At 43.0% G+C, this 17299-nt stretch overlaps 1 protein-coding gene across 2 annotated transcripts in view; it reads right to left on the bottom strand.

Annotated features, from left to right (window-relative positions):
• The window catches only part of RAP1GDS1 (Rap1 GTPase-GDP dissociation stimulator 1), a 143736-nt gene that overhangs the window by 75844 nt on the left and 50593 nt on the right, over positions 1 to 17299 (bottom strand). For both annotated transcript variants that reach the window (XM_040418178.1, XM_040418179.1), the window contains exon 2: positions 5993 to 6100. In XM_040418178.1, the coding sequence (XP_040274112.1) occupies positions 5993 to 6100 (108 nt within the window). The remainder of the gene's footprint in view (positions 1 to 5992; positions 6101 to 17299) is intronic.

The raw sequence follows: 17299 nt of genomic DNA, 5'->3' as shown, positions 1-17299 counted from the left end.
CAACAGGAAGCGTCTTGGCCTGCCAAATGTACAGTACACATCAGGTAGACCGAAGAGGAGCCCAGGAACTGGCAGATGTGTAGCTGAAAAGAAGGACAACAGGTGTTCTATTCATGCCCCTGTTAATGTCAATTTTCTTCTTGATCCAGAGGGTCACTTTAAATCTACAGTGGATACGCCAGTTTTCCGGAGTAAAAAAGTCTCAAAAATGAGACAAAATTTCCGTCTTTTTGCCGTTTTAAGACACTCTTGGCACTTTTGAAAAACAAATTCTAGTGGGGGGGGGGGGGAAGGAAAAAACTAAACTGGAGCAGCATTTATAGACAAAAGTGCTGGGTTCAAGTTCAAAACTGATTTCACAGATTTCCCTCCTATACAACAGGCCTTCAGCTGTAAATATTACTTTGGCGTTTTTAGTTCCTAGGTCTAAAAAAAATGAAGGAGACAAATAATATTTTCTTTGTTGCTTTTGTAACAAATTTTAGTTGTCTTGAGCCCCGTAAGGATGTTATATATTCGTTGATTATACCCAACTTCTATAACTAAAAGGCAAAAGATATGCTGCACCAGGGGCACCACACAAAGTACACCTCCACATCCAGTGACAACATGACAACTGTATATGCATGTCCATCTCAATGTTACTGAGGAAGATGCAGAACAGAGAGAGTGAAATGACCAGCAGGAGGAGCTATACACTTCTTTTAAATTAAATATCTGGTGAAATAATCATTTTTTAATTTGTGTAAACAGCCTCAAGTTTTGGTTCTTAAGTGAAATAAAAGCAGTGCTTTTCATTAGACAGTGGGGATTAATTTACTAAAATTTCCCACACCACCCTTAGTAAACCCTGCTGCCACAGTAATATGTGGGCAGTTTACTAAGAGGCACAAACCTATTAACAAATCTGTTGCATCTGTGCTGTATGTAGGTCAGAAATTGAAATCTACTAGATTTATGATGTAAATTATTGTAAATGTGTTGGGCCATGGTGACCTTCAGCTAGTTTCAGGAACTGTCCGTGTTATGTAACAAAAAAAAAAATATTTCCTCATTACCCTAGTTCTGTTCTGGCCCATTGTTTACATGCAGTTTCAGAGCTGTGGGAGCATGCAACAACAATCTCTGAGGTTTTCCTCATGAATATTTGTGGGTGTCAACCCCTTTAAGAGATCTTGCAATGCTGGACGGTACGTCAATGTCTGCTGGCTACATTAACTATAATGGGGTCCAGCAGAGACCTGGCCATAACCTGGTAAATAAGGCGAGAATCGGCCAGACAAAAATCATTCTGTGCCCAAAAAAACTGATTTAAATGCTTTGTAAATGATCCCCATTGCCATGAAACAGAATGTAATTAAATTTCATTGTGCTACAGTGATACATGTACTTTTAAGGCCAATCCAGTTCCTATCCATAAACTTAAGTGGAATGATGTTAGAGGGTTACAAACTAAGCCGCTTAACAATTTAGCTCAGTATGCATAATAATTATGCAAGGGTCAATTAAGGACAAGCTGTAACTAAACCTTTTATTTATATGCTCTGCAGAATGTTTGAACATTTTCAGCCAGATAGACTAAATAATTTTATGAGTCTGTGATTGACATGTATGATATCCCCCTATAACTGAGAAAAGTGCAATCACTGATGAGGACTGTCCACTGGACTTAAAAGAAGGTATTGAAACTGATCACATCCAAGTTAGGCTAGTTTCACCCTGGCGCTTTTAGATTTTACTGACACAATCTGGCACAATAGAAAACGGATCCGTCTTCTATTGACTTTCAATTGTGTTCAAGACGGATCCGTCTTGGATATGTTAAAGATAATACAAACGGATCCGTTCTGAACAGATGCATGCGGTTGTATTATCTGAACAGAAGACGGATCCGCACTAAACACAAGTGTGAAAGTAGCCTAAGCATGGCATTAGTGATCACTCCTCCCCATACTGTGGAGGAGATCGCTCCAGGCTAGGCATGGCATTAGTGATGTAATACAGCCCTAACTCTTCTCATTATAAAGAAAGGGCCATTACACTCCTAGATCTTACCCAATATTCTGATTTGGTATATAGTAGGTGACAGGGGCCTACTACTTCCATTTCCTATACCCAATTAGTTTTAACTTGGCAGGGTACACCGGTTCCTGTACACAATGAGTATTGTTGGTCAGATCAACAATCTAATGTGTATGGATCTTCCAACTAGTCCACCACAAATGATGTTGGGGGAGAGAAGGATTGGGCGCAATGAATTTTAAACACCCGGTCCGTTTGTTCTACCGGGAAGTAAGCTGCTGCTAGAGGTGGCTGACGGCACCTTTCTTCTGCAAGGCCGTGTACAGCGCCCTCTGGAGGGACAGCTGCTTAGCCACCAGCTACTGAAGTATGGACACCTTTAATAACAAAGCATAATGAAGCCAAATCCAGCATGCAGAGGGCACCACTCAGTAAACCATTGCAGGTGGCCTGAGAGTTGTACAAGCATTTGTTCTCACACTATTCTAGAGAAATTGGGAAAATAAAGGGCATTAAAGAGAGAGAACAATTAAGATCTGGCACAATGTGAACCAACAAGTGCAGTGTGTCACCTTAAGCGATGTCCCATGATAAAATCCAGACACGCATGCGAGACAGCGACTTGCTCGGCTTATTAAATAAAGTGTCCTCACTATATAATGTGGCAGAATACATGTTATCCTATCCTCTATCACAGCGAATGGAAAAGAAAGGTGATCATAGACAGCATGATTCAGTCACGGTGAACTGCACACAGCAGGGGGAAGTATAAACTCGACATATTTTTATTGATGTGCGGATTACTGGAGTCACCATGATTTCGAGTTTCAGTCCTGCCACTCTGAAGGCATGTCTATGGTTTCCTATGCTACTACTCTCCCCTCTGGCCACAACCCAATTGTGATTCTCCCCATTTCACACTGAGGGGTCTACAGCAGATTTAACAAAAAAAATCTCTCCCCTCAGTACCAAGCCTATTTGGCGCTAAAGAAATATTCTGGCTTCTGGATACTGATGACCTATCCTACAGGGAGTTCATCAATATCAGATTGGTGGGGGTCCGACACCAGGCACGACCATCAATCAGCTGTTATCATGCAGCCGTGGGCACAAAAGTAGAAGGCTCTGTCCATTACGTGGTGGCCGTGCCAGAGTACTACAGCTTAGCTCCCATTTTTGGTTTTGTTTTGTATTTATTTTTATACTTTTGCGCAGTAACATGTCTTGTGCAAAAAAAAAATATAATAATATTTAAAATGTCAAGGTCACTGCTGACCGCAAATAATTGGGAGTCAGTCAGTGCCAGGTTCCCACAGGGATTGTTCTGGCAGAGCCCCTATGCCCCCACAAGCACCGAGACGTAACTGTACGTCATGAAGGCTTAATATACGTCAATCCATGAAGCGTATTTACGTCATGGTGGTTTAATGGGTTAAAACAGCAAGTATAACAAAGGATAGGGGAACACTGACTACTTTTACAGGAATGGACAGATTGCCAGTAATGAGCGCTGATCTAGGATACAGCAAGTAGATCGGGTGCTTGTTTATTACATTAAGGCTCCATTCACACGTCCGTGGTGTGTTGCGGACCCGCAAATTGCGGATCCGCAACACACCCGCCCGGCACCCCTATAGAAATGCCTATTCTTGTCCGCAAGCTGCGGACAAGAATAGGACATGTTCCATCTTTTGCGGAGATGAGGACTTGAAGATCAGGGCCGCGCTCCGCAAATGCTGTGTGCTGTCCGCATCCATTCCGTCCCCATAGAAAATGAATGGGTCCGCACCCGTTCCGCAAAATTACGGAACGGATGTGGACCCATTTGCGGACGTGTGAATGGAGCCTTACAGTGTATTGGGCAATTATTGGGGGAGGAATTTGCTGCCAAGAAATTATTTTTACACCATCCTAAAAGATGCGGTCAATGACAAATAAGTGACGTTTGATGTAGAATACCTCTGAGAACCACACCTATCTCCAGAATGAGGTCCTCCTAACACCACCCCACAGTCGGCATGGAGAGGTGGCTGCATGTCACAGGGAGTTCTGCAAATGGCTGAGAAAGCCTTTTGAAGTGGATGGAGAGAGTCACATCTGTTCTGTAGATGGGTGCAGACCCTGTGGATATGCCATTAATGTCTAAAATAGAAAAACTCATTTAAAATAGAGAACTCTTTTTTTTTTGTAGGTGGTGCCCCGTTAACCCTTTTTTTTTTTTTAAATCTCATCTGGTATGACTAAAGCAGCGATGGTGAACCTTTTAAAAGGCAGAGCGCCCAAGCTGCAACCCAAAACCTATGGATTTATCGCAAAGTGCCAACACAGAGTTAGGGTCCACAGACAGCGGCAATGTGCATTCTGCATTTTGCCGGCACAATAGAATATGCCTATTCTTGTCCGCAATTGCGGACAAGAATAGGACATGTTCTATTTTTTCCGGGAACGGAACTGCGGACCCGGAAGTGCGGGTCCGCAATTCCGTATCCGGGCAGCACATCGTGTTGATATCCTGCCTGTGCCATTCATAGTGCGGCCTGCGCTGATGAATGGCAGGCAAAGTCTAAGGCACATTGATATGCCTTAGACTTTTTCTAGGGTGCGAGTGCCCACAGAGAGGTGCCATAGGATCGCCACCACTGGACTAATGCAAGGCAGACTAATGGTAATGATGTGGCAGAAGTGACAGAATCAAAAGCAGTCTTCACTATTATTTTAGCATTAGCTCTACTCCGAGTAAGCAAGTTTGAAATGTTTGTGGTTTTGTGCTTTTAGGGAAGAAATGACTAACATAAGCCGGTCACAGAATAAAGTAAAGAACCGAGTCAGCAGTTTACAAAAGTGCAGCTTCAAAAATCTACACATACTGAGGGTCTAAGCAAGAAAAAGTAGAGCTGATGGGGGCCGTCACTGTTCTCCTGAACTCTACCCAAACCCCTGGGTCTACACGAACGCATTAATAACCATAATGTTTCAAAATCATCTTCGCAGCTATGAACCTAGCCTTACCTTGAAAAGGTCACCGATTTGCTTGGATGTCTATCATGTAGGTGATTAATTGAATAACTTAAGTAGAGTAGGAAAATTAATCTATAGTTATGGCTCTTGGAATGTGAGGACATAAAACACTATTATTTTTGCACAAGTTGTGCCATTATTGTGCAAAAGTAGCAAAGAACACATCTTTGGTATCGCGATAATTGTAATGACCCATCCAATAACATGCCAGTTATTCCGGTGGGTGAAAGTTGTAAATTTTCAAGTGCAAAAAACAATGTCAGATTAGCTTTTTATCTACTATCACACCAAAAAAAAAGTTAAAAGTTAATCAATTAGCCATATGTACCCCAAAATGGAGTCACTAAAAATACTATTTGTCCTGCAAAAAAAAAAAAAAAGTAAAGTTATAGCCAAAAAACTAAACCTCAAAATCAATAATTGTCCCTAAAAGGGTTATCCAACTCTTTGGAAGTGATGACTTATCCTCTGGACAGGTCATCAGCATTTGACACCCGGGACCCCACCACTAATCAATTGTTTGAGAAGGCCCTGATTCTCCTGTAAGCGCCACAGCCTTCTCAAGCAGACGATTGGCGGGCGTCCTGGGTGTCAGACCCCCACGGATCAGATACTTATGAACTAGCCAAAAGGATAAGTGATCAGTTTCAAGGAGTTGGATAACTTCTTTAAAATTGACAATTTTTTTAAACTTTTTTTTTTCCCGCAAAATGGCCCAGCCATAACTGCTTTATATTCAGTCAGACTCGGTTATAATTGAAACCAGAGCCTGAGAATGTGATTTATTACTCCTTACTATTTCATAAAGCATGTCTTGCCTGAAGAGTCCCATCTCTCTTGCAAGCCACATATACCGAGCTTCTATCAGGTATATCTGCAGAGAATCACAGGCAAATCAATTGGACGACATTTGCAACCATGTATTTAGTGGAAAGATGATTCGGGAACTTACTGTTTTGACCAAGAGCCTGGAGCAGACAATCCAAACATCCATCTAACTTGTCAGATGCGCGGTCAGATCCAGTGAGCTTCAGTTTCTCTAAGGTGTCGCTTAAATTATCTGCAATATACCGGAAGCAGTAAAACAGTAAGAAATCAGCACAGTCACTAATTGCGTCTGCATTGTATCGCTATCTAGTTTACATTAGTGGGAATGAGATCTGTAGCGGTAGGATAGACGGGATGAAATGATGTCACAGAAATACAGGAGTCCGGGGCAAACATGGACTGGGGGGGGGGGGGGGGGGGGATTATCAAGCTCTACGCACCAGAAAGTCTTTGTGATTTTTTGAGCACTGCACCTTCCAGTGCAACCTACAGGTTTGGAGTGAAAATCTGGACAGAATTTCAGAGTACATCACTTTTGTGTCGCATTTATGAAGTGCGACTTTTTTATAAAGGCGCTAAAAAGTCGCCACTCCATGCCAGGCAACATAAATAAATCAAAATAAATGGCATACTTTTATTGAAATAGACGCAATCACTAGTGTTGAGTGAAGTGAAGCATTCCAAGCGGAATTCGGTCCGACGTTTAGGAAAACTTCGATTCGCAACTAATCTAAATTTCCTTGTGCTTTGTGGTAACAAATCAGGTTTTCTTAAAATGGTGGCTGCACGCGTTACAAAGTGAGAGTAAGATGCCCGGAAATGTGAGATCACCCATAATGCCGTGCAGCCAACCAATCCACAGATAGCCATCCCCTGTGATGTCACAGCTTTATAAAACCCTCATCCCGCGCGGTCTCCGCCATTGTCCTGTGAGCTAAGAATAGGGCGAGACGTGGCAAGAGCTCATGCGCTAGAGACAGTGTTGCTGAAAATGATTAATAGAAGTATATTGAAGAGGGAGAGTGACTAGGGTTAATAAGCCCCAGGGTGGGATATGGGGTATAGGCACAGTTATGGCCAAGTGATAAAGTACACAGAAATCGGATATACTATATTGTGCCACAGTCTAATATATTGTGTATGAGACTGTACTTCATCACTTGGCCATAACTGCCTGCTGTGCATTCACCCCAGATCCCACCAAGGGGCTTATTAGCCCTTGACAGTGCCACCCAGGGTTTTTATTGACTTGAGTGAACCCTTGTTAGTTAAAAAAAAGATGCCAGTTAGTGAGGCGACTAGGGGTACGGCATGAGTTTCTAAATCCCATCACTTATGTCACTTTGCCACAAAGAGACCAAGTCACCCATTGCCCCTAGCCCTCCATTCTGGTTTCACCTTCCAAAGTGCTACCCACTGCCACCACGACCCCCCTGTTCAATTGTTAAGGTGGCCATACACATTAGTCTAAGGTTGATCAAAACAGACGATTTCAACCAAAATGAACAATTGTCCAAAGTTTCTTTGAAAGGACGTTCCCAGAAAGATCTGTCGTCCATCGCTGGTTTCATTGAAAATTTATGGACAGATTGAACCACTGTAACAGCCAATATGGACTAAAATGTGGATGGCAGTGTCTGCAAAATGATTACCGGTATACTCCTCATCAATCATCTGGTGAGCAGTCAGCTTTACTTATGTGTACAGTTTTTGAATGACTGATTTGATGCTTCAAGAAAGCTAGGGATTCAGTCTGCTTCTGTATTTATTTATTTTATGCACTTATATAGCGCTACTATATTCCGCAGCGCTTTACAGACATTAGCATCCAACTGTCCCCAATGGGGCTCACAATCTAAGGTCTCCATCAGTCTGTCTTTGGAGTATCAGATGGAGATGGTTATAGAGAAGACGAGTAATGGTTTCCCTGTATAAATAGCAACCTCTTAACATTAAGAGTACCTATTTGAATTTTATTATTTGAACTAGATGAAGGACCCGGCTTAATTTAATGTTTGTGTGTGGTTAAAAGATAAACACTATCCATTAAACAGTGACATCTACAGCACCCTACTCCCAAAACAGTGATCTCCACAGCCCCCACCCCTTAACACTGACCCCCCCCCCCCCACTGTCCCTTAAAATTGGACCTCCACAGCAGCCCAGCCTCTTAACTTTGACCTTTAAAGCAGCCTTCCCCTTTAACAGTGACTTTCACAGCATACCACCCCCTTGACAGTGACCTCCACAGGGGCCCGCCACCTTAACAGTGGCCTTTACTGGATTGGGGGCGTGTCCTTTTGAACAGCTCACTTCAAGACAGCAGCACTGTGCTGTCCGAGTGTAAGCTGTAGGGAGAAAGTCACCCTCCCTCCCACCCCTGCAGCTGACAAAAGTAGATTTTTACCTTCATTCTTTCAATCCCCGTCAGCTCATGAGTGCACGTGGCCTAACTAGATAGGCGGCGTGATTTAGCTGGACCTGGGGGCAGGGTTTCAAGTCTTTTGAGGGTGGACACATTGTGACAGGGGGCGTGTCTGGGCTCCTTCCTGCAAGAGTGACACCCCCCTGAGCACCTTACTGGCTCATTTGCATACCAAATAAACTGGATTTTCAGAGGATAAAAACATCTATTGCTGGAACAAAGGCACATCTGGAAATAAGGTACTAAGTGCTATTAAGCCATGGCTTTACTTCCATAGCAATTATCCTGGTGACAGATTTCCTTTAAAGCTCTCCTACAGCAGTGAAGATAAATGGTTATGGAGACCTGGAGTAAAACTGTATGTGGAGGCTGGAGGACCTGCAAGCTTCTATTGGCCGATAAGGGTCATGTGACCAGGCTTCTATTGGCTAATGCATTTTTTGGGAATATCTCAGGAACGGTACGTCATAGAGAGCTGAGACCTGGTCTTAAAGCTTCCCAGACACCTGATGTACTTGTGTGCCAAATTTCGTGATTGTAAATACGACGGTGTGGATTCCTTTAGTGGACACACACACACACACACACAGCTTTATATATCAGATTACTTGAACTTTTGTATTCCTTAAAAATGCTAAGAGGAGTATTCTTATTCTTCTGGGAAAAAAAAAGGTAGTGCAACCTCTGCCCTAAATAGAGATACTGCGCAACCGAATACTAAATTACAACACAGGCAACTGACCCTCAAAATTCTTGTAATCACAGTTCTGGAATTATGGATCTAGAAGTCTCTAGATATAAATAAAAACTGAGCCATGGCATGGTGTTATGTGTTCCCTAAATGGATATTGTAAAGGCTTTGGCCCTGGTTTATCATGCCTTCACTCCAGAATTCTGACTTCAAAAAGTCGCAAAAGCCCCATTTTGCGTAAAAAAGTTGCGACTTTTCCCATTTTTACACCACTCACTCCAGTTTTGAAAAATGGAGCATTTACGGTTATACACTGCTCAAAAAAATAAAGGGAACACTTAAACAACACAATGTAACTCCAAGTCAATCACACTTCTGTGAAATCAAACTGTCCACTTAGGAAGCAACACTCAGTGACAATCAATTTCACATGCTGTTGTGCAAATGGGATAGACAACAGGGGGAAATTATAGGCAATTAGCAAGACACCCCCAATAAAGGAGTGGTTCTGCAGGTGGTGACCACAGACCATTTCTCAGTTCCTATGCTTCCTGGCTGATGTTTTGGTCACTTTTGAATGCTGGCGGTGCTTTCACTCTAGTGGTAGCATGAGACGGAGTCTACAACCCACACAAGTGGCTCAGGTAGTGCAGCTTATCCAGGATGGCACATCAATGCGAGCTGTGGCAAGAAGGTTTGCTGTGTCTGTCAGCGTAGTGTCCAGAGCATGGAGGCGCTACCAGGAGAAGGGCCAGTACATCAGGAGACGTGGAGGAGGCCGTAGGAGGGCAACAACCCAGCAGCAGGACCGCTACCTCCGCCTTTGTGCAAGGAGGAACAGGAGGAGCACTGCCAGAGCCCTGCAAAATGACCTCCAGCAGGCCACAAATATGCATGTGTCTGCTCAAACGGTCAGAAACAGACTCCATAAGGGTGATATGAGGGCCCGACATCCACAGGTGGGGGTTGGGCTTACAGCCCAACACCGTGCAGGACGTTTGGCATTTGCCAGAGAACACCAATATTGGCAAATTCGCCACTGGCGCCCTGTGCTCTTCACAGATGAAAGCAGGTTCACACTGAGCACATGTGACAGACGTGACAGAGTCTTGAGATGCCGTGGAGAACGTTCTGCTGCCTGCAACATCCTCCAGCATGACCGGTTTGGCATTGGGTCAGTAATGGTGTGGGGTGGCATTTCTTTGGAGGGCCGCACAGCCCTCCATGTGCTCGCCAGAGGTAGCCTGACTGCCATTAGGTAGCGAGATGAGATCCTCAGACCCCTTGTGAGACCATATGCTGGTGCGGTTGGCCCTGGGTTCCTCCTAATGCAAGACAATGCTAGACCTCATGTGGCTGGAGTGTGTCAGCAGTTCCTGCAAGACGAAGGCATTGATGCTATGGACTGGCCCGCCCGTTCCCCAGACCTGAATCCAATTGAGCACATCTGGGACATCATGTCTCGCTCTATCCACCAACGTCACGTTGCACCACAGACTGTCCAGGAGTTGGCAGATGCTTTAGTCCAGGCCTGGGGGGAGATCCCTCAGGAGACCGTGTGGCACCGTCCAACACCTCATCAGGAGCATGCACAGGCGTTGTAGGGAGGTCATACAGGCACGTGGAGGCCACACACACTACTGAGCCTCATTTTGACTTGTTTTAAGGACATTACATCAAAGTTGGATCAGCCTGTAGTGTGTTTTTCCACTTTAATTTTGAGGGTGACTCCAAATCCAGACCTCCATGGGTTGAAAAATTTGATTTCCATTTTTTTATTTTTGTGTGATTTTGTTGTCAGCACATTCAACTATGTAAAGAACAAAAGTATTTCAGAAGAATATTTAATTAATTCAGATCTAGGATGTGTTATTTTTGTGTTCCCTTTATTTTTTTGAGCAGTGTATTAAAGGGGCACCTGGCACCTTCACCAATAAGCTATTTTCTGGCACCAATTTCTGCCAAAACAAGCAGTGGACAGAACCAGAAGGAGAAGTTAACTGAACTGCAGTATGCCAGCACAGCCACTGATTAATGCCACCGCTGTATTTCCAGCGCCAGCTTGAAAACAGCTGATTAGTGGAGGTGCCAGGTGTGGGACCCCCACCAATCTGATACTTATGAGCTATCCACTGGATAGGCCATCAATATCTAAAAGCTGGAATACCCCTTTAAGGTTCCATAAAAGCTTTTGATTGGTATCTACTTTAATCTGCATGACAATGAGTTGGACTTGTCTTTTTAAGGCTAGTTTCACACTAGTATTTACAGATCTGGTAGGCTGTTATAGTCAGGGAAAGCCTGACAGATCCATCACTGCTCTCCGGCCTCATTAACTATAATGGAGTCTGGTGGAGATCCGGAATGCTGGCAAATATGCAGAGAATCGGCCATACAAATACCGGTTTGTGTCCGGCCGATTCCAGACATTCTACACCAGAGGACTATGCTGGCAGTGTAAAACTGTTGTTTTCCCCCCACAACAGAAGATATGTCAACTACCTACATCTACACAACATAGATGTCAGATCCAGGGTGAGGAAACTCAGCGAACAGAGATTTAATGTCTATCGGGGACAAAAAATCCATTATGGGAAAATCTCCTTAAACTGTAATGGTGCCATCCTGGTATTGGGGCGGGGGGTCAATTCAGCAATAAAAGAGAGTTGCCTTTACTCCTCAATGCAAAACCAAGTACAAATACAAATGAATATGCATCATCTCAGCAACTTCCGCTACTGCCGAGCCACACAGGGGTTTAGCATGGCAGTACTTGCCCCTGGAGCACATCTACCTAGACAAGCCTGGCACTTCTTTACTTTTAGTACACATGTAAGATAAACGGTGAAGAAATGGGTCCAATCACATTATTCATGGTTTAGATGATCTCACTAGGACACTTATCTGTGAACAGTTTTAGGAGTAGGAATTGTATTTGTTCATTCAGAACAACCTCTCCGCACACAGTGGATTCTGCAGATAAGAGGCGACTGTTCATTTACAGAGAAATCAGATTGCTAAAACATGGCTGCTAGAAGACCTCAAGGGCTCAAGCACTCTGGCGTCGCATTCATCCATCAGATTAATGCACAATAGATTAGATACGATAGCAGACAATAGGAAAGTGCACATAACGTTTTCCTGTTCCATCAGCTTGTAATCCTAAAAAATGCATTCTGTGTCTATCAGAACCTTTTTATAAATGCATTCATATTTGGGGTGGCTTACTGAGGAAGCAGTTCATTTTGCCTTGACGCCACATATAATGATTTGCCTTTTCCTCTTAGAAGTCTTATATGAGAAGAAGTGGATCACATCAGGATCCTGGTGCTTGAGGTTGCTCAAAAGCAATACAAATGACACATGGTAGGTGAGGGGCAGAGGAGCCAAAAATTCTACATTTTATTTTGGCCATCATACCTTTTTACTTTTACGTCGGGCTACCTGTATATTCTATGTTTGAGATATACTGTATAAAATGAGTTTAAAAAAAAAACATTAGAACAGTTACTTAAAGTAGCTCATACTATATTATACTGCTTTACCCTTCTCCTTTGCGCTAATTTTGTTATATTTCTCTAGCTGACTAAGAATCTGTACTGATCATTTATATTGTCCCGTCCATACCCCTGCTGTCCACTGTACAGATATAAGAATGTACACTGAATGGCCACTTTATAAGAGACACCCATCTAGTAGCATGTTCAGCCGCCTTTGGCCTTCAGAACCACAGCAATTTGTTGGGGCATAAAATCCATTGGGTATTGAAATCTCGGTTCATTGTAGACAGTTGCCACAAATAAGATGGAGGCACTGCCATGCTTTAAACCGCCTATTCTACAGTCAGGTCCATAAATATTGGGATAGACACAATTCTAACATTTTTGGCTCTATACACCATCACAATGGATTTGAAATCAAACAAACAAGATGTGCTTTAACTGCAGACTGTCAGCTTTAATTTGAGGGTATTTACATCCAAATCAGGTGAACGGTGTAGGAATTACAACAGTTTGCATATGTGCCTCCCACTTGTTAGGGGACCAAAAGTAATTGGACAATTGGCTTCTCAGCTGTTCCATGGCCAGGTGTGTGTTATTCCCTCATTATCCCAATTACAATGAGCAGATAAAAAGGTCCAGAGTTCATTTCAAGTGTGCTATTTGCATTTGGAATCTATTGCTGTCAACTCTCAAGATGAGATCCAAAGAGCTGTCACTATCAGTGAAGCAAGCCATCATTAGGCTGAAAAAACAAAACAAACCCATCAGAGAGATAGCAAAAACATTAGGCATGGCCAAAACAACTGTTTGGAACATTCTTAAAAAGAAGGAACGCACTGTGAGCTCAGCAACACCAAAAGACTCGGAAGACCACGGAAAACTGTGGTGGATGACTGAAGAATTCTTTCCCTGGTGAAGAAAACTCCCTTCACAACAGTTGGCCAGATCAAGAACACTCTCCAGGAGGTAGGTGTATGTGTACACCAACAATGTATGTGAAATTTAATCAAGAGAAGACTTCACCACAGTGAATACAGAGGGTTCACCACAAGATGTAAACCATTGGTGAGCCTCAAAATCAGGAAGGCCAGATTAGAGTTTGCCAAACGACATCTAAAAAAGCCTTCACAGTTCTGGAACAACATCCTATGGACAGAGGAGACAAAGATCAACTTGTACCAGAGTGATGGGAAGAGAAGAGTATGGAGAAGGAAAGGAACTGCTCATCTAAGCATACCACCTCATCAGTGAAGCATGGTGGTGGTAGTGTCATGGCGTGGGCATGTATTGCTGCCAATGGAACTGGTTTACTTGTATTTATTGATTGTTTCGGGCAATATTATCTGCTCAAATTCAGCCAAATGCTTCGGAACTCATTGGACGGCGCTTCACAGTGAGGATGGACAATGACCCAAAGCATACTGCAAAAGCAACCAAAGTTTTTTTAAGGGAAAGAAAAGGAATGTTATGCAATGGCGAAGTCAATTACCTGACATGAATCCGATTGAGCATGCATTTCACTTGCTGAAGACAAAACTGAAGGGAAAATGCCCCAAGAACAGTCAGGAACTAAAGACAGTTGCAGTAGAGGCCTGGCAGAGCATCACCAGGGATGAAACCCAGCATCTGGTGATGTCTATGCGTTCCAGACTTCAGGCTGTAATTGACTGCAAAGGATTTGTAACCAAGTATTAAAAAGTGAATGTTTGATTTATGATTATTACTCTGTCCCATTACTTTTGGTCTCTTAACAAGTGGGAGGCACATATGCAAACTGTTGTTATTCCTACACCGTTCACCTGATTTGGATGTAAATACCCTCAAATTAAAGCTGACCGTCTGCAGTTAAAGCACATCTTGTTCGTTTCATTTCAAATCCATTGTGGTGGTGTATAGAGCCAAAAATGTTAGAATTGTGTCAATGTCCCAATATTTATGGACCTAACTGTATCTCATCCCAGAGATGTTCTATAAGATTAAGATCTTGGGACTGTGAAGGCCAGGGACTCAAGGAAAAGGGTTATGTTCCGAAACCAATTCATACAACCCTCGTGGCATGGTACATTGCCCTGCTGAAAGTGTCCTTCTGCCATAAGGTATGAACTTGGCCCGCCTCAATGCTTAGGAAGCTCAGAGGACTTAGAGTGTGCCAAGAAAACATTACGAACACCATTACTCCACTGTTGGCACCTAATACGAAGACTTCATCAATTCTTGCTGCTTGTGCCTAATTCTGACCCTTCCATCAATTTGGTGCAACAGAAGTCTGGATTCATCTGACCATGCAATGTTCTTCCACTGCTCAGTGATGCCATATTTGTGCTCTTGCCCCCTAAATCTTGCCTGTTTCTCTTACACCAGCAGTAGGCAACCTCCTGCACTCCAGCTGTTGTGAAACTACAACTACCAGCATGCATACTTCCTCTGCTCTTCTGCTACTCTCATAGAACTGAACAACACCTATCAAGATCACAAACCTCCACACAAGATAGAGAAATTCATAATTTATTGGCAAATCCTCATACATCCACAACAATAATCAAATGTAATAAAATACATATAGCAGCAATATGGAGAAGCTGGAATGTGACAAACATAAAAAACACTCCAGCCATAAGGGACTAGTATTAATTACACGTATTTGCATAGTATATTGTGGCTAAGGTGGCAAAACATGCACACGTTCAGGATACACCGCCCACCACTGTGCACAGTGGGGAACGGCGACAACCTTATACAAAGCCTATAGTAGCAATACTGTGAAATAATGATAAGTACTGACCCAGCCTGGAGCGTACCGCTCAATGATCGTTTCGCTATGCGCTTCCTGCAGGGGCAGGGAAGGGGGCGTGGTTATCTTGACTTGAAGCAAGGAGGGCGCTGCCCCCTTGACTTCAAGCATGACTAGAAAATCACGCGCGCGGGGGATAAAAGAACGTTTTCTGAGCTTTTGCTTCATCTGCCTTCAGGAAGAAAACGATCATCGGAAACACGCTGCTGGCTACTCTCAGGTACTGCTGGCGGCTTGGGATGGTTTTTGGAGATGACCGGTTCCCTTTAACGTACCATTCCCTAGCCTAGCACAGTTGGGCTAGAACAGCTGATGAACACTTTGAGTGCCATTACTGTAGGTTCCCTTTAAGACACATTACATGGGGCACCTGGGTTCATCAGAATGATTCTTGACATTCTCCTCGGACTCTGAAGGCACTTCCTCAAAACACATTTTTGATAAAAAAAATAAAAACTCAACTTCATTGCTTGAGAAAACCACACAAGGCTGGCAGTTTTTTTAAAATACTAGACCTGGCTAGTCTAGCACAGTTGACAATGCCTCGTTCAAAGTCATTTAGATAGCTCAATTTTCATATTCTAAGGGTAGGCTCACACCTGTGGCAGGTAAATCTGGTTGTCTGTTCTTGCAGAGGAGCAGACTACTGGAGTTAATGCTGGCATTCTGCCACAAAATGTTACTGCATGCGGCGGTCTTTAAATGGCAGATGCGTATATGTCGAAATTTGAGGATGAGTTTGTATACAACACTGAATGGTACCATAACGATGGAAAAGATTCATCAATGACATTTTTTGCATATGGGCGGGGCCACATGAGACCCTAACGTCTTTCATCCTACATCTGAACCATTACAGTTCACAGTCACATGTGATAACCACATGGTTAGTTTCCTGGATACAAGGGTAATTAAGGATTCAAATGGTAACCTTTCCATTGATTTATTCCGTAAAGAGACAGACAGGAATAGTATCCTCCACTTTACCAGTGCCCACCCACCTTCTTTGAAAAGAGCAATTCCAAAGTCCCAGTATCAGAGGGTTAGACGGATCGTCTCTAATCCCTCAATACGGGAACTTAGAATTGAAGAAATGACCACGAGGTTTGAAGAAAGAGGGTACCCGCCATCAATCCTAACAAAAACCCTAAATGAATTAAAAACCCCTTGTAGTTCTGAAAAAGAACAAGATAAAATCCCAAGAGTGGCATTGACCCATAAATACCATCCCTTCAACCAAAAATTGGATAATATTGTAAAGAAACATTGGTATTTGTTAGAAAAAGCATACCCCCAGATTGATGAATTCAAAAATCCGCCCCTTATTTGAAATAAAAAAAAAAACAAAGTTACAGGGACAAGCTAGTATGTGCGGATATTGGGAGTATTCGTGGTACCCTCAAACAGAGAGTACTGGCTACACAGCGGAAGGGCACTTTTCCATGTCTGCATTGTTTCCAGTGCTCTAACATAATCAAAGGGCCCAATATTCATCACCCACACACTGGACGCACATACCCAGTGGATGGCTTCTTCACATGTGAATCAGCCAATGTTATATATTTAATAAAATGTCCATGTGGGTTGTTATATATTGGGGAAACAATACAGAGCGTTAGAGATCGCATTAGAAAGCATAAATCTAACATCAGGACCAAGAATTTACTTTTACCAATTCCCTCCCATTTTGAGAAATATAACCATACAATTGCTCAATTGAAGTTTCAGGTTATAGAGCAGGTCACCACAGCCAGGCGGGGGGTGACATTAAAAAAACTATTATTGTGGCGGGAGGCTTATTGGATCCATACCCTAGATACCCTACATCCAAGAGGTCTCAACAGAGATTACGAAATTATGCATATTTGAGGTCTGGTTTTGTTTACCTGTGCATTTTCTGTTTACCATCAAATATTAATTTATGTATTATTATTTTCTAGACATCGACTACTTAGGGCTCTTTCACACGTGCGTTGTTCTTTTCCGGCATAGAGTTCCGTCGTCGGGGCTCTATGCCGGAA

The sequence above is a fragment of the Bufo bufo genome, chromosome 2 (genome assembly GCF_905171765.1).
Source record: "Bufo bufo chromosome 2, aBufBuf1.1, whole genome shotgun sequence".
NCBI classification, from domain to species: domain Eukaryota; kingdom Metazoa; phylum Chordata; class Amphibia; order Anura; family Bufonidae; genus Bufo; species Bufo bufo.
Note: the sequence above shows the minus strand (reverse complement) of the source record. Positions and strands in the feature narration are given on the sequence as shown.